Here is a 25795-nt window from a genome sequence, read left to right as displayed (position 1 = left end):
CCAGGCTAAACTAGGTGACCTCTATCTTGCATCTACCTATGTATTGTTGTGAATTCTTTCTCACTTCCTCTTCCCCACAAGACAAGGGAAGGAACTGATGTTTTAATCATTATAATTCTAGTACTTTACAAGCGCCTGGCACTGTTAATTTGCTCATGATGAAATGCCCTGTGCTTCCTGTCCCCCACCTAAAAAGGTCTTTAAGTTATAGCCTAAAAATGGTTTCAAATTCAAATTTTAGGGATTAAGATGAAACATCTTCATGTTTAGCATAGGGAGAAAAATATTTCTTTGGGGTCACATGTTCTAATACAAATAACATACCAAATTAAAAGAGTGAGATTATAAAGCAAATAATTTCATTCATTTTTTTAAATTGATACATATCTTCATAAGTAATTGTATATAATCATGATATGTACATTGTACCATTTTAAATTATGATACATGGTTATCTAAGTTTTTTATGATTGGAGACATTTGTTTAGAATCTTCAGAGTAGAATTGCAGAGTTATTAAATACTAATTCCTGTGGATGCAGATAGATGTGGTTAAACCAACTGATAAATGGTTAATACCTGGTGCTAAGTGGTGCCAAAATGATGCCACACATTTGATATTTGGGACTAGTTATGCCTTTTTTTAGCCATTAGTATATAGTTGAAAATTATGTATTAATGACCAACCACAAACGAGATCAGTGGTTAGTTTCAGAGTTGCGTAATAGAAGAGTACATTTTTAGGAGGTTAATTTTCATAGTTTTTAGAGAGATAGCTAACTTTTAAAAGAACCAGAGTTGCTAATAAACACTGCAGAAACAGAAATGTCTGTTTGATGGAATGATTAGAACACAAATTATACCCTTTTACATCAGGATATTACAGCTGATGTTTCGGAAAGACTCTCTTTACATATTATATTTTTCACTGTAACCAGTTTTGCTTTTAAAAATAGCAGTTTGAAAGGTAGGGTGTTCGTAACATTGAACAGGCAGGGTAGAGTTCATGATTAGGTTTGTTACCTTAAGATGAGCATTTTGTTTTTTAACGCTGTTTCAGTCATTTTAATAGCAATACTTTTGCTTTTTTCGGTGGCCTACTTCCCAGTTAAAAGGTTTTTTTTTAAGCAATCACGTGACAAATTATGTAATATGTGGTTTACTTTTCTTACTACAATTATTCACAAAAAGGAGTTTTACAGAAATTATAAGTTATGGAAGCAATCGTTACTAACTGTGATTATAAACTGGTAATTTTGAGCAAGGATTTTATGGTGAGGTGAATGTTTCTTTTTTTGGAAGTTTATTGTATAAACAAATCTTATTAATAGTGGTAGGCTTTAGCTTTCATTTAACATGACAGCCACGATGAATTATTTCTGTGCAAATACGATGTTTTTGTGTCCAGTTTCCAAATGGCTTATGTCTGGATATAATTGCATAATCAACTATTAATGTAAATTATTATCCAGTGAAATGTCTAAAGTGAACAATAACCATACAGAGGCTGAATTAAAATAATAATAAAAAATACCCTTAGATTCTAGAAGGAGGCCATTTCCTTTTTATTTGTTTTTTTTTTTTTTTCTATCACTGGTGCCTTTTTGATCCCTGTCCTCCAACCCCACTTCTTTAAGACTCTACAAAAAGCATCCTAGGAAATAATGTTGATGTTTACAATAAATTAGAAATAGCAAGGAGACTTTGAAAGAATCAAAGAATTTTCACCACCTCCCACCTCTCTGTACCACCTGTGCCCAAAAGACGTAGCTATTTTTCTTATGTTGGCTGCTATTCAGATTATCTTTTCTCTTTTTCATAGTGATGTTGAACCTGAATGGCTGGACAGTGTGCGGAAAAATGGAGAATTATTTTATTTGGAATTGAGTGAGGATGAAGAAGAAAGCCTTCTTCCTGAGACTCCTACTGTGAACCATGTCAGGTTTAGTGAAAATGAGATTATAATTGAAGAGGATGATTACAAAGAAGGAAAAAAGTATGAACCTAAACTCAAGCGGTTTACGAAAATTTTAAAAAGTAAAAGCCTTTTACCCAAGCGCTACAATAAAAAAAATAGCAATGACAATGAACCAGTGTCCATTCTAAAGCATCAGTCCAACCAGAAAACAGGAGTGGTTGTCCAACAGCGATACAAAGATGTGAATATTTATGTAAACCCCAAAAAGTTAACTGTGACCAAAGCCAAAGAGCAGCTGAAGCTTCTGGAAGTACTGGTTGGGATTATTCATCAGACCAAGTGGAGCTGGAAAAAAACTGGAAAACAGGGCAGTGGAGAGAGACTTGTGGTCCATGGCCTGTTGCCAGGAGGATCTGCTATGAAGAGTGGTCAGATATTAATTGGTAAGTGCTGTTGGTGAACATCTGTTCTTGTTTGCAGAGATTCATGATTAGTAATGCCTTTTGAGACATGTGATCAAAACAGAATTATATCCAAAGTCTCAACAGATTAAGGACTGCTTGATGATATTTGGGACAGTAGTGAAATTGTTTAAGCATTGGTATACTGCAAGGCATAGTGTTCTTTAAATAAGTACTTTGGTGAGTTGAATGTGTGTGTGCCTTGTTTAGGCCAAGGAATAGCTTAACTAATTTTTGAGTTTTGAATTATATAATTTTATTTCATCTTGGTTATATTTCCTGACAAGAAAAAGAAAATAAGTTGATTTTACAGTGATAATTTAGATTTGAATGACCTATACCCAATAGCATAAAATAATATGTAATTTATGAATAAAAATACTTTTAAATTGTATGTTTGCACTTGAGTACACGAAGTTCTTGGAGTGGTTTTAAATTGTTTCATTTGGCATATTTAGCCACAGTGATGTTATACGTAAATTTCCTTTCAAGGGTGCTTGTCATAAAATATCTCATCAATTTCAAGGGAAAAAAATAAATCCCGAAGTTATTCTGAATATATATTAAAGTGAGCATTTTGTGTTGCTAATACATTTTTAGCTGTTGGATATAATGGTTGCATCAGTAGCAACTTTATTACTTAGGGAAAGCTATATTAGTCAGATGTGAGAATATATTCTTAATGAAACTTAAAAATTATTAATAAATCTAAAAGCTGGCAGTCTTTTAGGTTGACTCAGCCTATAAGATTTAGATAAAGGAACTTTTATAGATACTTTAGAAACGTGTTTTTAAAATATTAAAAAAAAATTTTAATGTTTATTTTTGAGAGAGAGAGAGAGAGAGAGAGAGAGAGAGAGAGAGAAACAGCACAAGTAGGGGAGGAGCAAAAAAAGAAGGAGACACAGAATCCGAAGCAGGCTCCAGGCTCCAAGCTGTCAGCACAGAGGCCGATGCGGGATTTGAACCCACAAGCCACGAGATCATGACCTGAACTGAAGTAGGACGCTTAACTGACTGAGCCACCCAGGTGCACCTAAAAAATATTTCTTTAAGTCTGAGTTGCATTTGTTTGTTCATTGTTTCATTAAATTTTTGAGCATCTGCTAAGTGTCAGGAATACAAAGATTACTCTAATGATCTAGTTACTCCTCTTAGGAAGCTCATACTATGGTGGAAGAGATGAGTCAGAAACAGGCAGACAGTTTCACATAGTATGATAAGTGCCATCATGGGGGTTTACGAGGATGAATCATGTTGGATGAGCATCTGTGCAGTGTGTGTTCCAAATGGTTGCAACAAGATCTCCACGTTCTCATCTTACAAAGTAATGTTGATACTCCTCCCATGGAGAGTTACAGTGTTTGTGTCACCGCCTATACCCCCTGGTGCCTGTCATGGGCCTGTGACTACAGCTCAAATAGTATTATGTGATTTCAGAGGTAGGATCATAAAAGGTGATGCAGCCTCTGCCTTGTATTCTTGGAATCTAGTTGCCATTCTGTACAGGAGCAAGGCCGGTGTACATAAAGAGGCCATGAGTAGTACTCTGGCTGAGGCCTCAGCCACCCTGCAACATCAGCTACCACACATGAGTGAAGAAGTCTTCTGGATGACTCCAGCTCCAGCTGGCTGCAACTTTGTGAGGAACCCTGAGTGAGACCCTTGGCTAGTCAACCCCAGAACCAGGAAAGATAATAAATGGTGGTTGTTGTTTTAAACAACTTAGTTTTGGGGTCATTCATTATGTAGCAACGGATAGCTGGAAAAGAAGCTAATGCATGCTTACATTCTCTCAGGTCCTCAGCTTTCTTTTTTGTAAAATATGTCTAAGTTTTATTCTTTTCATTCTATCAGAGGAGGCCAGGATTCATGCTTATGAAATCCTGCTTGGTCGTTGCCAACCACCGTAATTCTAGGTACCACGTGATGGGAAACTCCAGCTAATGTACTGTCTGTATTTATCTGGGGCCTCTGCTTGGGACCTACTTGGACTGATTTATAGACAAATCTCTAAAATTCTTTTTACTCATCCCTCTTGAAACCTAGTAGAGAGGTGGTTAGGTCAGTGAGCATGCACTTCTATGTTTTCTTTCCCCTGATCTTCACTCCTAATACCTAGGCCTTACCTCTAGGCCTGATCTTTCTGCACCAACTGTATGGGAAGAAAGAGAATGAACTATAGAGAGGAAGAAACTACTAGGTAGTCCTGTTGTTAATCTTTAAAATAATTAAAGATACCCAGGATGCTGGTAGTGTACTTTCTGACCTGAATGTGGTTACATGGATGTGTTCAGTTTTTGATCATTTATTGTTGTAACACTACAATTTGTGTACTTTTCTGCATGTGTATTGAATAACAATAAAAAGTTAGAAAAATGAGGTTCATGATTTCATTTCCATAATGGAAGCATTTATGACTTACTAATAGGTTAAAAAATTGTCAGAATAAAATGATTATTTCATCTTTGGTGCATAGCAAAACACTTGGTTGATAAATAAGCCCTCAAAAACATTTACTGAATAAATGCATAAACTGTAAAAAATATGTGTAAGGAAAACAATTAGATGTAAATAGAAATACAGCAAAATGCTAATAGTGTTGGGTTAGTGTGGATACATTATGGTTGATTTGTTTCTCTATTTTTTCAGATTTTTAATTTTATGATTATGTTATATATTTTTAAAGTTACAAAAAAAAATAAAGTTGATACTTTGGGAATAAATAATGGACTATTTTAATGTCATGGTCAGTTTGATAATTCCACAAAACGGAATTTCTCATTTGTTTCTTTCATACTTTCATTTCACACTGAAGTCTGTGGGTGAGCTCTGAGGTAACCCTATAGGCAGGAGGATCATGAAAACTTTGTCCTGGTAACACAGTTTGCTGGGGTGACTTCTGCTGTTGTCTAGCTGGAGGATGACCCTCCTTTGCCTAAAGTCCATTAGCCAAGACAGTGAGACTGGTGACTCTTTTCATTCTGTCCTTTCAAGACAGCAGAACTCTATTCTATTCTGATTCTTCTGTACCTGGATTTTGGGGATTTTGCTGCATTTTTCAGTGCCAGTTTTGCTCTTCTTACTACCGACTTGCATCTTTATTTTTTATTTTTATTTCTGAGTTTTTCTTAAAGTTTGACAGCTGATTGCTTCTTGACTACCAGTACCAGCCTCCATCCCCAGACCAAAGCAAATCCTCTTTTTGCCTACACCCTAGAAACTGCATGTCACCTTGGTGACTTTTTCTTCTTCAAGATGACCCATTTTTGTTTAACTAGGTGTTTTTTTAAGGATTAGGAAGAATAGGGTTAGAGAAATCACACATTAATATTCTAGACACATACACCCCCGCAGATTGTTTCAGTTCAACAATAACACAAAGTTTTTATTATTTTATTTCAAAGATTTTATTTTTAAATAATCTCTCTACCCAATATGGGACTCAAACTTACAACCCCGAGGGGTACCTGGGTGGCTCAGTTGGTTAGGTGTCCCAACATCAGCTCAGGTCATGATCTCACAAATCGTGAGTTTGAGCCCCACTTCAGGCTCTGTGCTGAAAGCTCAGAGCCTGGAGCCTGCTTCTGATTCTGTCTCCCTCTGTCTCTGCCCCTCCCCCACTCATGCTCAGTCTCTCTCTCTCTCTCTCTCTCTCTCTGTCTGTCAAAAATAAATAAACATTGAAAAAAAATTAAAAAAAAAACTTACAACCCCAAGATCAAAGGTCACATGCTGTACTGACTGAGCCAGTCAGGTATCCCTAAAATTTTTATTTTAAGCTCTTATTATGTAACTTCTAATGTTCTCACCTGTGATCACTGAATAGCTTTTTTTGTATGACATATTGTGCTATTTCTCTTTTAAATTTTTTGAAGTTTTCTTTTTTGCTTTTTAAAAATCTTTTTGAGGTATAACATACATTCATAAGATAGACAAATCTTAAGTGTACATTCAGCAAATTTTGTCATGTGTATATACCTGTGTAACTGCCACCCAGATCAAGATATAGAACATTTCCAGTACCCAGAAGTCTCCATGGTCCCTCCTCCCAGTTAATGCCCTCTCCCAAAGGTAATCTGAAAGTCAAGTTTTCTGTCAATAGAGTTGATTTTGCCTCCTCCTCTTTTCTTATTGTTTTATTTTGCCTCTTCTTGAACTTCATATAAATAGAAATATATGGTGTGCATTCCCGTGTGTTTATTTTCTTTATTATAATCTGTGAGAAATATCCAAGTTGTTGCTATATAGTATTCCATTGGAATGTACACTATTATATTTCCATTTCATTGTTGATGGACATTCTGGTTGTTTCCAGTTAAAACATTTGAAGTACTTTTTTTGTTTTTTTAAATCAAACAGTTTTTTTTAATGTTTATTTATTTATTTTGAGAGTGAGAGAAAGAGAGTATGTTAGTGCACATGAACAGGGGAGGAAAGGCAGAGAAGGAGAGAGAAAATCCCAAGCAGGCTCTGCACTGTCAGAGCCCCACGTGGAGCTCGATCTCATGAACCATGAGATCATGATCTGAGCCAAAATCAAAAGTCAGACACCTAGCCAACTGAGCTACCCAGGCACCCCTGATGTGCTTTTTTAAAAAGATGGATTTTTTTTTATGAGTATATAATGGATGGTTTTATTCTTTAATATTTTGCATGTTGTTATTTGATACACATTTTTATTTTCACCTTCTGTAATACTTGCAACATTTCAATTTTCTCATTGAAGGGAACTCTCCTGTGTTTGTCTCTCCTTCCTCCCATTTCTTTCCCACATTTTGCCTGTGGTACTCGACTCCGCAGTAAAGGAAAGAAACTGAAGCAGTGAGTTCATTGGAAAGATAGAATTTTAGAGTTTTTAGGCCTTCCTAGAGACCTTCTCATGTAGTTAATTCCTTCTACAGCTGAGTACCAAAGGAATTACATGATTTACCCAGGAACAAGGGCAGTCAGTGATAAAACTGTGACCTACAAGTTCTGATTTCCATTCACAAAGTTCTTTTACTTGCTGTAGTGTTCACTTGAAGGGATGGGGAAGTGCCAAAGGATCTCTCTTTGAAGAAAAAGAAAAGAAATTATTTAATCCTTTCAAAATGTAATTTGGAAGTAAGGATTAAGCTACAACAATGTACTTTTTAAACCAATTAATCCATTTTGAGACACTTATCCAAAAGAACCTAAAACAGATCTGTAAACCATGGCCTGCATGTCATATCACGCCTACCACCCATGTTTGTACAGTCTGCAAACTAAGAATGGCTTTCACTTTTTCAATGATTAAAAAAAAAAATGAAGGGGGCGCCTGGGTGGCGCAGTCGGTTAAGCATCCGACTTCAGCCAGGTCACGATGTCGCGGTCCGGGAGTTCGAGCCCCGCATCAGGCTCTGGGCTGATGGCTCGGAGCCTGGAGCCTGTTTCCGATTCTGTGTCTCCCTCTCTCTCTGCCCCTCCCCCGTTCATGCTCTGTCTCTCTCTGTCCCCAAAATAAATAAACGTTGAAAAAAAAAATTTAAAAAAAAAATCAAAAGAACAATATTTTATTACATAAGAAAACTTTATGAAAGTCAGATATTAATGTTTATAAATAAAATTGTATTGGAACACAGCCACATTCGTTTATTGTTTATTGCTGCTTTCAAGCTACAGTTGCAAATTTGAGTAGTTGCTGCAACAAAACCATATGGCCTGCAGAACCTAAAGTATTTACTTGCCCTTTACAGAAGAAGTTTGCTGACCCCAAATGTAAAAGAAGGAAAAACTATGCGCATGAAAACATTTATTTAAGGGGCACCTGGGTGGCTAATTGGTTAAGCGTTCGACTTCAGCTCATGGTTTGTGGGTTCAAGTCCCGTGTCGGGCTCTGCTGACAGCTCAGAGCCTGGAGCCTGCTGCAGATTTTGTGTGTGTATGTCTCTCTCTCTGCCCCCTGCCCCGCTCACGCTCTCTGTCTCTGTCTCTGTCTCTCAAAATTAATAAACTTTAAAAAAGGTAAAAAACGTAAAAAACATTTAAACATTTTTTAGTAGTAAAAAATAAAAAAGCATGAAAATGTCAAACTGGAGTATGGTTATTTGAATTATAATTTAATAAATGTATGTGTTATTTGACTATTAAAATTATAATCTAAAAACAGTGTGGGGCACCTGGGTGGCTCAGTCGGTTAAATGCCAACTTCAGCTCAGGTCATGATCTCACAGTTCATGGGTTTGAGCCCCGCATTGGGCACTATGCTGACAGCCTGCTTCGCATTGTGTGTCTCCCTGTCTCTCTGGTCCCCACCTCTCCCCGCCTCTCACCACTGGTGCTCTGTCTCTCTGTCTCTCAAAAATAAACAAACATTAAAAATAAATTAAAAATAAATAAAAACAACGAACTAACATCAGAATTCTTACGACTTGAGAGGTTTAAAAGGATGAAATTCCTTTATATCTCATTTGTGCCAGTATAGGTAAAGACTAAAAATAATTTGCAAAAATAATTATGGTTACAATGCTGGGGTCATCAACAACTTTTCCAACATTTCTGTATTATTATTTTCTATTTTAATGAGAAATAAAAACCTTGCACTATTTCTTTTCCAGCCTCATCAGGTAATGTGATATTTTACTTAATCAAACTTTTTGAATGATAGTTACAGTATATGAGTCACCATTATTTAAGGATTTCTAGAATGACAGGTTAGGAGGGACCTTAATTTTCTGCTTATGCCTGCATATTATAAATGAAGGATTGGTATTGAAGCTCAAAAAATACATAATAAAGTTAATTCTCTCAAAACTTAAGAATTTTTCAATAAATGCCTTGATGGTAAATACATTAACTTGAAAGTGTAAAATGGCAGTGTGGTAACTATGTTTGAAAAGCCAGATTCTCTTCTCCCTGAAGTCAGATGCAGCCTAATTTACATAACCAATTTAAATTCACAGTCTGGTCCCACACCACTGGCACATACATATTTCCCAGTCTTTCTCCTCTAACAAGATTTATTATTTTTCTCCAGCAACCTCTATGTACCTGTGTATCCAGATCTGTTCTTTATTATTTATAGTTCCTGATTCTCATTTGGTGCTTAGCCAAGACTGCTTTGTATTGTTAGGCAGGTGTATTCATTTTCATTTTGTATTGTTAAGCAGGTAATTTGTGCTGTGACAAATTACCACAAACGTAGTGGTTTAAAACAACACAAATTTATCGTCTTGCAGTTCTGGAAGTCAGAAGTCTAAGATGTGTCCTCTTGCACTAAAATCAAAGTATCCGTAGGACTACATTCCTCTGAATTCTCTAGAGTCCCTTTCCTTGGCCGGCATTCAGAGGCCACTGGAATTCCTTGCCTTGTGGTCCTTTCCTCCAACTTCAAAGCCAACAGTATAGTATCCTCAAGTCTCTCTCTGCCTCTGACCCTCCTGCCTCCTTTCTTATAAATACCCTCTGATTACATTGGGCCCACTCAGATAATCTCCCAATGTCAACATCCTTAACTTGATTACATCTGCAAAGTCCCTTTTGCCATGTAAGGTAACATTCACAGATTTCAGTGATTAAGATGTGGACAACTTTGGGAGACCACTAATCTACCTACCACAGTGGGGATTTTTAGGTAAAATAATGAGTTTTAATTTTTTCTCTTTGTAATGGTAGTATTTTTTTAATGTAGACAGTTTAGAAAATATAATTAAGCAAAAAGAGAAAAAGCACATACACCCAAAGGCAAAATTTTTATATGTAGCTTTTCTTTTTCCTGTATTTATGTGTAATAGTTTTGTATTAAAAATAATTTCTTAACCTGTATATTCATTTTGTATATAGTATAAATATAACAGTAAACAAACTTTGGCATTTAGTTTTTCATGGGCCTTGGTACCCTTCAGTACACATTTGATATTAAGTAGATGCTGAGAAATTGATGGATTTTCTCAAATGATTAATTTTACATTGAGGAACAGATTTAAGCACTGTGATAAACTGATTTCACCTCTTTATATTTTATTTGACTTTGAATGTATCTCGATAAAATTTTCCACCAGCACACACCATTTCTTACCTAACAATTCAAACTAATTCATGCAATTCATTTCCTTTTAGCCTTTGACAGTGCATACTAATGACTTCTGTGTCCTTGTTGAGAAAGAACTTTCCTGGAGTGTATACTGCCCACTGTAGTGATACGATGTCCAGGAAGCCTGCCATTTCTGAGTCACAGAGATGCTGAGAAAAACTTGAGGCAAACAAATATCTGGGAGAATGAGAAGTAGATATAACTCTTCTGTTATAGAAACACAAATTTTTTAGGGCGACTTCATGGTTCAGTCAGTTAAGTGTCCAACTTTGGCTCAGGTCATTATCTTGCCATTCATGAGTTTGAGCCCTGCATTGGGCTCTGTGCAAACAGCTCAGAGCCTGGAGCCTGTTTTAGATTCTGTGTCTCCCTCTCTCTCTGCCCCTCCCCCTGCTATCACTCTGTCTCTCTCTCTGTCTCAAAAATTAAAAAAAAAAAAAAGAAAGAAAGAAATTTTTCTACTAAACTTTTAAAAATATTTTGTATACTACACTCACTCTAAAATTAATTTTCATACCTGTTATGATGATATATGTATGGTTCCTACTTTTAGAGCTTTGTTAAACATGTTTTCAGATGATTACTCCCTGTAACATTATCTATGTTGTCCAAGGCTGTTCACTACATAAACATCCTTGAAAAAATAATTCAGAGCAAGGACTTTCAGTGCCTTAGCTTACAAGATATACAAAAACATGAGAGATTGATGAAGAATTGTTTACCAACACTATTATCTATATACATGTTTATTATCTGTCTTCCCCAAAGCATATGAAGTTCCATGAGGGTAGAGATTTTTGTCTGTTTTATTCAATTCTCTATCTGTAGTGCCTAGAACAGTAAATGGTACATAGTAGGTGCTCAATAAATATCTGTTGGATGAATAGTAATTATTTGGTCCATTTCCTAATGATATGATTGATTAGAAATGATAAAAAATAACCCTTGTATGTATATATTTCTATTAATAAAGCTCATTGGTATTTTGATATTACCTCTAATTATGTTGTAAAAGTAAATTTCCATTTTAACATTGATCTTTACTTTATGAAAGCCACCAAATTTAATAAACATACACATTTAAAGAAAAGCCATGGAGAAGGCGATTTTTACCAAAACGTGCTGTGCATTTTGTTATGATTGGGGCCTTTGAAACAAAGGCATAGATCAATAACAGCAAATCCTGCAGCATACTGAGTTATGCCACATGGATTGAATTAAAATTTTAGCTAAATTTTTTCACTGTGGGTTTAAGTGAATAGATTCAGTTTTGCTAAGTGCAGTACTTGTCCTTTGAGTTTACATAATGCTCTCAAATTATATTCAAAATGAGAATATTCATCTCTTTAAATCTCCATAGGTTGTATTTAGTTATGGCACTGTGTTGGGCTGTGTTATGTCAGAAAAGAGTGGAGTGGGAGCTTACCTCTGCTGCTAATGAAGTGTATAAAAATACATAATGAGTTCCATAGACTTTGAAGAGGTCAGAATAGATGCTTTTTAATCTTCTAATTCTAGATCTTTTTGGGTTTTGTATATTCATACAACCACCTTTGTTACTCTGTTTTCAGGTGATGTCCTTGTTGCTGTGAATGACGTGGATGTGACTTCTGAAAACATAGAAAGGGTTCTGTCTTGCATTCCTGGACCCATGCAGGTATGGACAATCTTTTTCTATATTCTTTGATGAATTAAAAATAAGGACATCTTGTACTGTTTTCTTTTTTTAAGATTCTGAAAATGACCATGTATAACGTGAATTGCACTTACATACTTGACTGAGGGTTTTTTTTTTTTTTATGTTTATTTTTGAGAGAGAGAGAGTGTGAGCAGGGGAGGGACAGACAGAGAGGGAGACACAGAATCTGAAGCATACTCCATGCTCTGAGCTGTTAGCACAGAGCCCAACACAGGGCTTGAACTCATGAACCATGTGATGATGACCTGAGCTGAAGTCAGAAGCTCAACTGACTGAGTCACCCAGACGCCCCTACATACTTGACTATTTTAAAAAATTTGGCTCTTGTTAACATTTTTAGCTTTTGGAGATGATTCTAAATAGAGGAGAAATATCTACAAATAAAACTCCTCCTGGGGTGCCTGGGTGGCTCAATCAATTAAGTGTCTGACCCTTGATTTCCACTCAGGTTATGATCTCATGGTTCATGGGTTCAAGCCCAACATTGGGCTCAGTGCTGAGCATTGAGCCTGCTTGGGATTCTCTCTTTCCCTCGCTCTCTGCCCCTCCCTGGCTCGTGCTTGCTCATTCTTTCTCAAAATAAATAAGTAAACTTTAAAAAATTAAACAAAAAAACTTATCCTAAGTAAGCAGGAACAATGACAATAAAAAAAAGATCTATAATGACTAACCTGTCATTATAACTACCATATATGTTGATGAAAATCCAGTTCCTAGAAAAGTCATTTTGAACAGTCATGGAATTTTCTTTTCTCTAATTTATTAAAATCACTATTAAGTTTTTTAAAATGTGGTTTTGTTTATTTTAAAAACTATACCAGTTTGGTTTTTTCTGTTATCTAGTTTAACCTTATTCCCAAGCTCTTGTTTAGGTATTTAATGAATTATTTTTCATTCCTTGTAGGTAAAAATAAATCTCTTTCATAATAGTTATTTTGATAGTCTAAGCATTGACATTTTGTATCATAGATGACATTTTTAGGTCCTTAGGTGAATTTTTTAAAGTGCTATACTTTCTATTTATGAATGCTTTGCTCTTGTTAGTATCAGGAATTAGCTGGGCTCAGTCAGTTAAGTGTCCGTCTCTTGGTTTCAGCTCAGGTCATGATCTCACAGTTTGTGAGTTCAAGCTCCACATTGGGCCCTATGCTGACAGTGTAGAGCCTGCTTGGGATTCTCTCTCTCTCTCTCTCTCTCTCTCTCTCTATCCCTCCCCGACTTGTGAGCTCATGTTCTCTCTCTCTCTTTCTCTCTGTCTCTCTCTGTCTCTCTCTCTGTGTTTCTCTCTCTCTGTCTCTCTGTCTCAAAAATAAATAAACTTTTTTTTTTAAAGTTAGACTGTGGGAGAATGAAGCAACTTTCTGGATTGATCAGGATGATTTGAGATTCTGAAATATTGGCACCCACTATGAAATTCTTTATTTTCTAAGAAATAACATTTCCCTTATTTCACTTTTTTCTCTTAAAGCACACACACACCAAACATATACATGGATGCTCTGTAAAAGTAGCTATCTTTGGAAATGCAAAATGAAAGTGCTGGAATAAGTATGGTAGCTAGTGACCAGCAGTGCTTAGGAATGGGTAGAGAGATATCGATGGAGACAAGGTGGTGTTCGAAATATTAACAATCAGGCAGACACCAGCCATACTGCTGAAATAGTGTATACTGTTGTCTCCTTTGGTTGCCAGATGTGGAGAGGTCAGCCAAGGTACTGTGGTTCCTCAGGGTGCTCAGATAGCAGCTACTTACCAATCAGTAATGAAGAATTATGTATTTTAACAACTGAACCAGCTTCACCCAAGTAAACTGGCTGTATGTCAGCCCTGGGTAAGGGCTTCTCCTTTCTTGCCTCTGTCAGTTGCCAGTGTCTGCCAGTCTTGCCACAGTTCAACCATGTCTCTTCAGTTTTCCAAAAAAGAAAAATTATGTTTACAGTGGAGTCACATTATACTTATGTTAAATTGTCATTTGCAAATTCAGCTATGCGCACTCAGAAGAAAAAGAAGAGGAAGAAGTAATGATTTAAATATTTTGGTCCAGTTCCACCCACCATTTACATGTCCTCGTTAAGTGTGAAGTAGGAGTCGTTTATCTGCTCCTTGCCCAGTTTGCGTTTTACAGCGTGAGCATCTTGCTGCATGAAGTGTGGTTCTGGATTTAAACACACACACACACACACACACACACACACACACACACACAGCTTTTATGTGCCAATATGTACATCTTGTACCTAAATGAAGAAATAGCAGTTTGTTTTGAAGATGGAAGAAAAACTGTTTTGAGTTGCTTGAATTTATCATATTGAGAGAATATGTTAATGCTCCAGTACTCTAGCACATTCTTGCCTTTCCTATTGTAAATTGAAAGTGATTTTGACACTATATAATTTGAAAATATAGTCCCATATTAAGATGTGTATTATTAAAATCTTTTTATTATTTAAGGAAATAATTTTTTCTTATTATAAAGGTAATACATGTTCACTGTAAAAAAAGAAAACGTAAGGGACAAAATCTTTTAAAATCCTGCCACCTGAGGATATCTAGTATTAATATTTTGGAATACTTTATTCTAATTTAACCCTTTGAGTATAAACATGTATACATTTGTTTGCTTTACTAGCAGAATCGGTATTATAGCTGTGTCATAGTCAAAAGCAGGCACCAGCATTTGGGACAACATGTCTTGAATAATGATTTAGAACATAGTTAAAATTCTTTTAACTAGAAATAATGTTTAATTGGTAAACCACGTTTTTCTTACATCATTAGTATTGAAAGTGGGGAAAACTATAAGCTTCTCTATACCAGCCATATAAACTAGGAGGCTCAGGGAGGGTAAGAGTAGGCCTGGGAAGGGAACTAGTGTTTGTACGTGCCAGGCATATGTCGGTGTTTTGCTAATATCGTTTCACTTATTCTTTATAACAGTCTGTAAGATGCCAGTAATTGTATTTCTATTTTACATGTGAAGAAAAAGAATCTAAGAGAGATTTAATGATTTATCCTAGGTAGTAGAATTAATAACTCAAGGAACTGAAACTGACTCCAGTGCACAATCCTTCCCTTTGTCACAAAGCCTGGGTGGGTCTTCACTCCTACTGGGTCAGAACTAACTGAGGTGAACTTATCCCAGAAAAAGTTGTTTTACCTGCTTTGTATCTATGGCATCTAAAACAGTTATTTAAGCAATAAGAGGAGAGGAATGCTAATTTATAAAGAATACCATAGGAGACTTTTTAGCATTTAAATTTGAAAATATCTAACAGCAACATTTTCAGCTTCTACTCAGGGTATAAAAATGGTCTGAAGGCTTCATGTGACAGAATATGGCCTGGGAGATACCTACAATGTGGTAATGTGGTAGGATGAGGTCAGATCTCCATTTTAAAACCTTGCTCTGAGCAATTTGCCAGATTCTTCAGGGCTTCAGTTTTCTCATCTATAATCAGAGTAGATTTGAGCAAATATATCTGAGCCCAGTTCCAACTCTGCAGTTCTGTGTTTGGTTTTTGAATAAGTTCTGTTACAAATAGATTCCAAATACCAGAATGAGATCCAGAGGTGAAGCCTATACGCTAGGTAAGATATAAAAAGCCCAAATCATTTTCTTTCAAAGCCAAGTTTTAACATTCTGCAAAAACAGTTGTCTTAGAGTGTCCAAAAATTTAACTATCATGAAAGGAAAAAAAGGCTGGAGAACTATTCTAGACTAAGGCAGACTGAAGTGACATATAACTAAATACAGTGGCTAATCCTTAATTGATCCTGGATTGCAGTGGGAAATAGTCATATTGGGACAATTGGGAAAATTTGGACACAGACTTTGAGAACAATATTGTATTGAATATTCAGATTCCTAAATGTGATCATTATATTTGGTTGTGTAGGAGAATGCCTCAGTCCTTAGTACATACATGCTCAAGTATTTAGCAATGAAACATTAAAATGTCTGCAGATAATTCTGAAGTGATTCAGTCAATTTTTTTAATGTTTTATTTATTTTTGAGAGAGTGAACAGAGGGGAGGAACAGAGAGAGGGGAACAGAGGATCTGAAGCAAGCCCTGCACCGATAGCATTAAGCCTGATGTGGGACTTGAACCCACAAACCGCGAGATCATAACCTGAGCCAAAGTTGGATGCTCAACTGACTGAGCCACCCAGGTGTTCCAGTCAATATTTTTTTAGTACATAGAGTGGGAGTGAGGATGGAAGGAGAGAGGAATATGACAGAGAAGAGAAGGAGAAAGGAAATGTAACAAAATGTTAAGCATTGTTAAAACTGGATGAGGAATAATACATGGGTAATTATTATATTCTTCCAACTTTTCTGTAGGTTTGAAATGTTTTAAATTAAGAAGTTGTAGGTTTGAAAAAAAGAGGTTTTAGGTATTTAAAATGACAATAAAGGTGCAAGTACCCTTCTAATTACCTATTTTTGTGATTTTGATCTCCTGCCACAGCTCTGTGCACTCATTTATTCTACAAGCACATAATTGTGCAGGTAGTATACCACCCCCTCCTGGCTTGATCAGGGTTTTTGTGTCCACATTTTGCAGTTGACCAGGGTTGATTGCATTAAGTACTGGGCCATAGTTCATTTTCCTGGAGATTTGGAGGGAGCCAACTCCTTTTAAGGAGATCGGCCTGTGGAACATTAGTCCCGGACTCTTACCTCTCAAGTACTTCTTAGGACCAAGAGAGCGGGGAAAAGTTTTCTTAAAGGAGATGATATTTGGGTGGAATTTTTTAACTTTTATTATTTTCTTGTTACACAAAAATGATATTCATATATGCTGTGGAAAGATTAGGAAATTGACTGGCAAAATTTTTAAAAATATGTATTTGGGGGCTCCTGGGTGGCTCAGTCAGTTAAGTGTCCAACTCTTGGTTTCGACTCAGTTCATGATCTCACAGTTCATGAAATCAAGCCCTGAGTCACGCTCTGCAGTGATAGCCCAGAACCTGCTTGGGATTCTCCTTCTCCTTCTCTATCCGTCCCTAGCTAGCATGCTGGTTCTCTCTCTCTCTCTCTCTCTCTCTCTCTCAGAATAAATAAATAAAAATTTTAAAAAAAGTGTAAACCTTCTCTGTTTCAGAACCCAGAAGTAACCATCTGTGTTGATATTTTATTTTTAAATTTGTTAATGTTTTTATTTATTTCTGAGAGAGAGAGAGAGAGAGAGAGAGAGAGAGAATGAACAGGGAGGAGCAGAGAGTGGGAGACAAATTATCTGAAGCAAGCTCCGCCCTGACAGCAGAGAGCCCTATGCAGGGTTTGATTTAACTCACAAACCGTGAGACCGTGATCTGAGCTGAAGTCAGATGCTTAACCAACCGAGCTACCCAGTCTTGATATTTTTAAAGTGGAGGACTGACTTGGTCAGATTTGCATTTTAGGAATATTTCACTCTGAATGGGACTGGAGTTTGGGAAACCAGGTGACTGGCTTCACAGCAGTCAGAAGAGAGGTGATAAAGGCCTGAGCAAGGTTTTGGCTGTGGATATGGAAGAAGGAGTAGATTACATTTAAGATAATGTGAATTGAAGAGGATACTTCCTGCAGAATAAAAGGAAGTCCAAGGTGCCTTCCAGGTTTTGTCTTGAGTAACTCAGTGAGATTGTCCAAAAGAGAAGAGGATCAAGCGGAGAGAATTTGCTGACTCAGATAGACTCAATTCCTTCAGAATTTTGATGGAGGAACTTTCAAAGCTTCTGTCAGACAAAGGAGAAAGGATCAGACATGCAGATAGTAGCCAGGTGTTGTGAGAGAGACTGTGAGGGCCATAAGGCAGAAGTGAGAGACTGGTCAGCTCTTGGAACTGCTTCAGATTCTGACAACCTCCCTCGTTCCCATCTCTGAAGAGGATGGCATGGAGAGAAAGAATTTGCTTGTTTGACAGAGGCTGAAGAGACATTGCTGGTTACATGGAAGGGTTAAAGATAGAAGTAGAGAGGGGGTAATTAAGGAAACAAGATTTTGGAAGTGATGAGTTATAGAGAGCATGTCCTTACACCCTGAGGAAAGGCACATCATCTCCTGAACTGGAAGGAGAGGAAGAAAGAAAGAATGGGCAAATTGCACACACACACAAAAATGTTTTGAGAGAGACCCACAACAAGGAATGGTAAAACATGTCACAGGTTAACATCTAGGAAGGAACAACAGACTTGAAAACCCTTTTATAGGAAGTTTCATGTAAACTATTTTACATTAGATGTTTCTTAACAAAAGTTTTTTTCTATAAAAAATTCTATGTATATCAACCCCTTTTAAAAATAGCACTTACCTTTTAATTTAGTTGTCTCACCCATTTTCATTTTATCAAGGCAACCAGATATCCTGACATTTTAGAGCTACCTAACATGTAAGCTTTTCAAAATGTCTGGCCAAAGTGTAATTATCTTTGCACTTGAAGCTAACTTTACTTAAATCAGAAGAATGGTGGCTAAAATAGTTCTTAAAAGAATTTTAATGGATGGTTCTGCGGTCTGTGTATTTGTTTGAGTTTGTGACATGGTGAGGGGAAAACGTCCTTACACCACCGAAAAGAAGTGCAGTTGTTTGCCAAGTATAACATTCGTTTTCAAGTATGTCATTTTTCACTAAGCATAGCAAACTAGTCTTAAATTTTAGGTTGTTGTTGCTGCCTCAAGTAAAATTAGTGAATTTTCATTTTGAGTTTACCACCTCATTTCCTTTTGTCATTTTTGGTTAGTTACACCTGGTTTTTTGACCTCTCCACCCACAAGAATCTCAGCTGGAAAAGATGCCCTCCCTGTACTGAAGCATGTTTCTTTCTCTGAAGACCACCTTTCTCCTTGTTCACCACTGGTATGCATATCTCTTACAGACACTCCCAACACAAACCCAGCCTGTCTCTCTGACACCTATTTCCCTAGGATGTCACTCATCATGTGCTCCCTGCAGTCAGATTTCTCCTCCCCCACTCCACTTATATATATGGTTCCTCGCCAAAGCCCACTGCTGGGGACAATCTCAAATCTCCCATCTATCCTGTCATAAGGTCTAGGTTCTGAATTCCCCCAAATTCTTAGGATTTCTCACATTTTCAAGGAACACCACCAAAGGCTCCCATATATTTTCTTTTGGACACACTTAAATTCTCATTCTCAGATAAAAGGACCCTCAACCACCAAGCCATTCACTTCATGAGATCCTTGTTCAAGGATTTTATATGTCTATGCTTATGTTTGTATTTCTGTTTATGCAGACATATGTTGAGCATTGCCCTCTACTACAGATGCAACTCTCAGAACATAGTCTTTCAGGTCATCTAATGCTTACCTGTTGCTTTTTTTGGATCAAAACCTCACACCAAAGGGGTGTCTGGGTGGTTCAGTTGGTTGAGCGTCCGACTTTGGTTCAGGTCATGATCTCGCGGTTTGTGAGTTCGAGCCCCGTGTTGGGCTCTGTGCCGACAGCTCAGAGCTTGGAGCCTGCTTCAGATTCTGTGCCCCCCCCCCCTCCACCCCACCCCTGCTTGTGCTCTGTCTTTCTCTGTCTTTTAAAAATGAATAAACATAAAAAAAAAAAAAACTTTCACACCAAATATTCTTTTTCACATCCTTCTAAGATCTTTTCTAAAGCAACATCTCTTCAGCTATTCTCACCGTCATCTTAAGTTTCATCAGATAATGCTTGATTGTTCCCATATAGGATCTCTAATTTTTTATATTTTTATTTAGTTTGCCTAATATTCCCCCCCCCCCCGACCCAAATATACCAATTTTCTATTCAGCCTTTTTTGGACACAGTGTTGTAATATCAAGAGCCCATTTTTCAACATTAGGTTTATGGCAAACATGAAAAATTTAGTAAAGGTTTATCTTTTCTGTTTGGAATACAGTTACATGTTTTGTAAAGAAAACCATGATTATCAGGCCTCAGGAAAATTTTATGAAGAATTTCTCCTCTCCTACTTTCTTTTTTTTTTATTTTTTTTTTTTAATTTTTTTTTTTCAACGTTTATTTATTTTTGGGACAGAGAGAGACAGAGCATGAACGGGGGAGGGGCAGAGAGAGAGGGAGACACAGAATCAGAAGCAGGCTCCAGGCTCTGAGCCATCAGCCCAGAGCCTGACGCGGGGCTCAAACTCACGGACCGCGAGATCGTGACCTGGCTGAAGTTGGACGCTTAACCGACTGCGCCACCCAGGCGCCCCTCCTCTCCTACTTTCAATACAGACTACTGCTGATCTTGACCTAGTTTCTGTTTACCTTAAATATATACATATTGATGAATTTAGACCTCATGTCTCTTTTCTACTTAATACCATAAATCTGAGATTTATTTTAGAAAAGATGTTTATTTAGCTAAATCCATGTTAGGTAGAGATAATTTGGTGCCCCTGAAATGCCACAGACAGACAATTACAGATAAGCAAAATGGAATACAATCATAAATAGTCCCTCCTTGCTAACAAAAAAGGACATTTTTCTTTTGGAAGGTTTTATTCATCAGGACAAATTTATTGTATAGTCTAATACTAACAATAATTAGATGGGCTGGTGTGATTATGAATGAGTTTTTAAAAATAATATGCTTAATATTTTTTATGAAAACATATAAATATATAAAGCTCACTTTTAAAAAGAATGACTACATACGTTGGTATTCATCATGTATTTAAAGTTGGCCTTAAAAATGGTAACTCTTATAATAAATTATTAAAAATTAGAGATTACTTATTACTATCTTGATATATTACTATCTTGATAATAGCTTTTAAAGATTTCCCCTCAAAATATAACTTAATGTGTACAATTTTATCTGCTTTTAAATATTGGCTAGACATTCCCCCTGCTTTATTTGGGTTTGATTGACAAAAATTGTATATATTTAGGTTGTGCATGATTTCTTTTAAAGGATGCAGTGTGATGATTTAATATACATATTAAAGTATGTTGAGCAGACTTCTTTATTCTTGATCAAGCATGAATTTATCGTCTGACTTCAAATTTAACCTAATTTTAAAAGAGTCATTACACTTTAATGTTTAAATTTGAAACTTTATGGATTATTACAGTTAGAATATCCTGTTTTACTCATCTATATTCTGATAAGATTTTAAACACAGGAATACTTTGTGGTTATATAGCTTATGATGATGTCCTTACTATACCAAATTAGCTATCTCTAGTGAAAACTTCTTTTAGTCAAGATACACACTGGTGCTTCTTTAAAATGAATGAGTTATCTTTGGCCAACTCATGGCCAAATTCAACTATCTACATCTCCTTTTTCAAGGAAAGGTAATTGAGAAGTGGAAGCTTCCTTTCAGCAACTGGAATATGGATGGCCACATTCTGGCTCTTACCAATCTTGTCAACCATGAAAATAAAACTGTCTTGATAAAACTGATAATCTTCTCAAGGTCATGGTCTGAGATCCAGCACATTGATAGTTTTCCTTGGTCTTTATTTAAAAAAAAATTTTTTTAACATTTATTTATTATTAAGAAACAGAGAGAGACAGAGCATGAGCATGGGAGGGGCAGAGAGAAGGGGAGATACAGAATCTGAAGCAGGCTCCTGGCTCTTAGCTGTCAGCACAGAGCCCGACACTGGGCTCAAACCCATGAGATCATGACCTGAGCCCAAGTCGGACACTTAACCAACTGAGCCACCTAGGCGCCCCTCCTTGGTCTTTAATTTAAAGGATCTCAAAGAATGTCTAAGAAAAATGTTTGACTATCACCTCGCTTGAAAGGAAAGCTAATCTGGTTTTATGAAGTTCCTTTTAATCCTAAATCTTCTTTTTTCCCTTCTCCAGATGAATCAGTGCTATCAGCATTCATAGTAATAGTGTTGCTGTTTTTGAAATTATGAGATCATATGAATTCTTGTTTTTCCATGGCATTTCCTTTTGTTGTCAGTAACTTAGAATACAGTGACTAAATAAATGAATTTTTGTACACGTAATTATAAATTCTTACTCAATAAATATTTGTAATAATATGTGCTAGGCTAGGAGCTAGAGATAGAAATGTAAATAGACTACATAGTCCCTTCCGTAAAGAGCTCACGTTCTAGGATGATATTTAGATATACTGTGTGTACCTGAATATATATGCATGTACAGACCCTTTTTTGTGAAAACTGCAGCTGACTTTCCCTTGTTGAAAAATCAACACATTGTTTAATTGTTAAAGGTAAAACTGACATTTGAGAATGCATATGCTGTGAAAAAGGAAACAACTCAACCAAAACAGAAAAAGACACAGTCGAACACAAGTGATTTAGTCAAACTTCTGTGGGGAGAAGAGGTTGAAGGGATCCAGCAAAATATCCTAAACACTCCTCATATCGTTATGTATCTCACACTACAGCTTGACTCGGAAACATCAAAGGAAGAGGTGAGTGCCTTCTCAAAAGTGCAAAGGAAAAGAATAAGTCTTTTCCTTTTATAGTCTTCCAGGTGAATAATAAGCACTTTTTTCAGTCATTCTGTGTCTTTATGGTTTTGGTATGTCTCTTACACAATCTTCTAATTGACAAACCTAATGAGTCCATTTATAGATTACTGAAATATTTGAATTTGTTTCTACCATCTTCTTTAAAAATTTCTATTTGAACTACTTTTTCCATAATATTTTCTTACCTGTTATTGGTTGCTGTAGTCTTTATTTCTATTTTTTTAGTAATTGCTCTTAAAATTTTGTCATATTTATCTTAGCAGACTCTAAAGCAGTACCTTAACTCTTTTTTAAAATAATTCAAGGCCCTTGGTACACCTTAATTCCAATTTCCCCTCTTCACATACATGCTATTTTCCTCAGTATTTTCATGCTATCACTTTTTTAAAAATTCCAGAAATTGGGTATAATTATACTAGTGTTACTACTATTAATTATTGTGACATTTTATATATTATAAAATATGTAAGTAATACATTATAAAAATGCATATTTTATACATTGTATTCCATACAAATGGACCTTCTTTAAATTTACATAAATGCTTACCACTTTCTTTACTATCTTTCTTATGTCTCTAGCTGTCCTTATTTGATCATTTTTCTTCTTAAGACATATATTTTAGGTATTTCTTTTTAGTAAAAGTCTCTTGATGATAAATACCTTTTGTTGTTATTTATCTGATGATGTTGTTTTCACCTCCTCTTGAAAGGTGCTTTATAATTATTACTACATTGTGTTAGTCAAAATAGGCCAATCGTTGTAACAAATCTGATGTCTTAGTGGCTTAACATAATAGTTTGTTTCTTATTTCAATATAAATGTTCTTGCTCATGTTGCTCGGTGGTCAGAGCCCTTCATCTAGTGGTTCCATGATTTCCAAAGGCTTCAGAGCCATAGATCATTTTGCACCTAGTTCACCAATGAAAGAAGAGAGAAAGCATTTAATATCTCATGGGACATTTCCGGGTCCTAGCTTAAAAATTAGAACATCACTTCTGCCCATGTTCCAGTGTCTAGAACTAGTTATATGGTCTCTCCCAATGCAAGGAGGTAAGAAAATGTAGTTTTTCTGTATGGCTGAGAAGAAGATGAAGTTAACGCATACTATTGCTTATTTCATTCAGGTAGAAAGTTATTTTCTCTACTGGTAGTCTTGTCTTAGTGATTTTATACTTTATTTCTGTAAGTATTTCATGTATATTCTGTGTTCTTCTGTATCCTTTATCTGCCCATTCTACCAGCTCTGAGTCCTCTACGTCCTAAGACTTGTGGTGGTTTGCCTTCTTGTGTCCTTGGTGATCACTGACTAAACTTAACTGCTTGATTTTTATCTTTGGGAGTCCTGTGGTTTAAAAGTGGGAATGCCTTCCTCCAGAGAGAATTTGCTGCTTCTGCTTCTGCCACTGACCTAGGGTACTTCAGCCTTACTCAAGAATCCGGGTTTAACACAATGGTGCTAAGTTCAGCTTACGTACCTAGCCACTAGCTCAATACTCAGTGTCCTGACTGACACTATTGTAGGCATCAACCCTCAAAGCAACCCTGCCTCTGTCCTTCGGCCCACCACTCACCACTCCCACCATTCCCAGAACTTTGCAGTCTGGGAAGGGGCTTGAAAGGGTATGGAGAAGATGTCCTTCTTACATATCTAGCAGTTCAACAAGTTATGTTCGAGCCATAACTCTACTTGTTTTACAGCGTAAGGGTCTCTCAAAGCATCTAGTTTACCATAATGCTTCAAGCACAAGGGAGATCTAAAAAGTTTTTACCTAATTTACATTTCTTTGATTTTGAAATCCTTGCAGCCTATATTCTCATTGCCAAAGCCATTTTATCCAAGGAGTGTGTTTCCTCGTCTTGCTTCTTCTTTTTTTTTTTTAATTTTTTTCAAAAGTGTTGCTTCTTTGTATATCAAAATTTAGTCAATAATTGAAATGGAAAAGAAAGGATTTGCTTATGTGTATTTTTTATAATTTTCTGTGTTCTGAAAACAGAAAGATCCAAAGTTAATTATTCTGATTTCTTGCATGTATTACTAGTTAAATGAGAAATTTAACCATTTATTATATAAAAACACACAACAAAATCCTGGGATGGTAACACCCTGGAACTTTCTAGGTCATCCTGGAGTAGAATACTGCTGAGGCCTTTTGTCATCTTTGCCTTTCTTTCCATGGGAAAGTGTGTAGATGTCTCTCAAATGAACAAGTTTCTGTCTGTTGACAGCCCTGTATCAACACTGTAATTAGGAGAGGTTTTTTATTCTTACTGAACAGAGTGGAAGCTGCTGCAAATGCATGCCACTAACAAGTGCCTAAAAAGACAGCTAATTAAACTGGTTAGAAACTGTTGAGTTTGCCAGGTCCTTAACACTGAGGCTTTCTGGGCTGGTTGCTGCAGAGGTTGGAATAGAGACTTTTTCAAATGACTTTTTTTACTAATATGACTTAGCATACAATAAAATGTCATAGGGTCATTTAGTTTTCATGTGAGTTACATAGTTAATAACTTGTATTCTCCAAGTTATAAGATTTGAAAATTTCAAAAACCTAATCAAAGAGTATATGGTTATTTGTTTAAAGTGGTGTTTGGTATTTGACCAAATGCAATAAGTGTATTTACTAGTCAAGGTTTAACTTTACTAAGTAAGCATAACAGAAGAGCTTAACTGATGTTTGGCTTAATTTTTAAAGATAGGATTTTTGTAACTGTTTTACAGTAGAAATATTGCAAGAAAATTTGAGGGTTAGGCAGAGTGTATTTGGCCAACATATTCTATAGCAATTTGCATATACTGAATGTGCTTAATAAGTATAAAAAAAGGTGTGTCCAGTTTATTAATTATTTGTATTTGTCATGATGTAAAAGTTGCCAAGACATGGACTCTAAGTCACATAATTATTTCTTTTAATGAGAGATCAAAATAAGATGTAGAACACTCTTTAGAGAGAGAATCAAGGAAAAGATCCAAGTTAGGAGTTTGGCTTTTCAATAGTGACTGTACTAATATTTACAGATATTAAATATTAAATAGCATAACTGGGAGCTACTTTGAATTCTCTATGATTTCATATAGAAATTTTTATTTTGCCTGCTTTTAATTTAACCTGTGAGGAAAATAGCATGTTGTTTTAACAACAAAAAAGTGAGGTACAGAATGATTCATTCCTTTGTGTAAAAGGTCTAGCACAATGCCTATCCTGATTTTGAAA

At 36.1% G+C, this 25795-nt stretch overlaps 1 protein-coding gene across 2 annotated transcripts in view; it reads left to right on the top strand.

Moving 5' to 3' along the window:
- The window catches only part of INTU (inturned planar cell polarity protein), a 101553-nt gene that overhangs the window by 23257 nt on the left and 52501 nt on the right, over nucleotides 1-25795 (top strand). For both annotated transcript variants that reach the window (XM_043568837.1, XM_043568830.1), the window contains exons 2-4: nucleotides 1822-2360; nucleotides 12006-12091; nucleotides 22317-22520. In XM_043568837.1, coding sequence (XP_043424772.1) covers nucleotides 1822-2360; nucleotides 12006-12091; nucleotides 22317-22520 — 829 coding nt within the window. The remainder of the gene's footprint in view (nucleotides 1-1821; nucleotides 2361-12005; nucleotides 12092-22316; nucleotides 22521-25795) is intronic.

The sequence above is a fragment of the Prionailurus bengalensis genome, chromosome B1 (assembly GCF_016509475.1).
Source record: "Prionailurus bengalensis isolate Pbe53 chromosome B1, Fcat_Pben_1.1_paternal_pri, whole genome shotgun sequence".
Lineage (NCBI taxonomy): Eukaryota > Metazoa > Chordata > Mammalia > Carnivora > Felidae > Prionailurus > Prionailurus bengalensis.
This window is presented reverse-complemented; position numbering and strand designations above follow the sequence as displayed.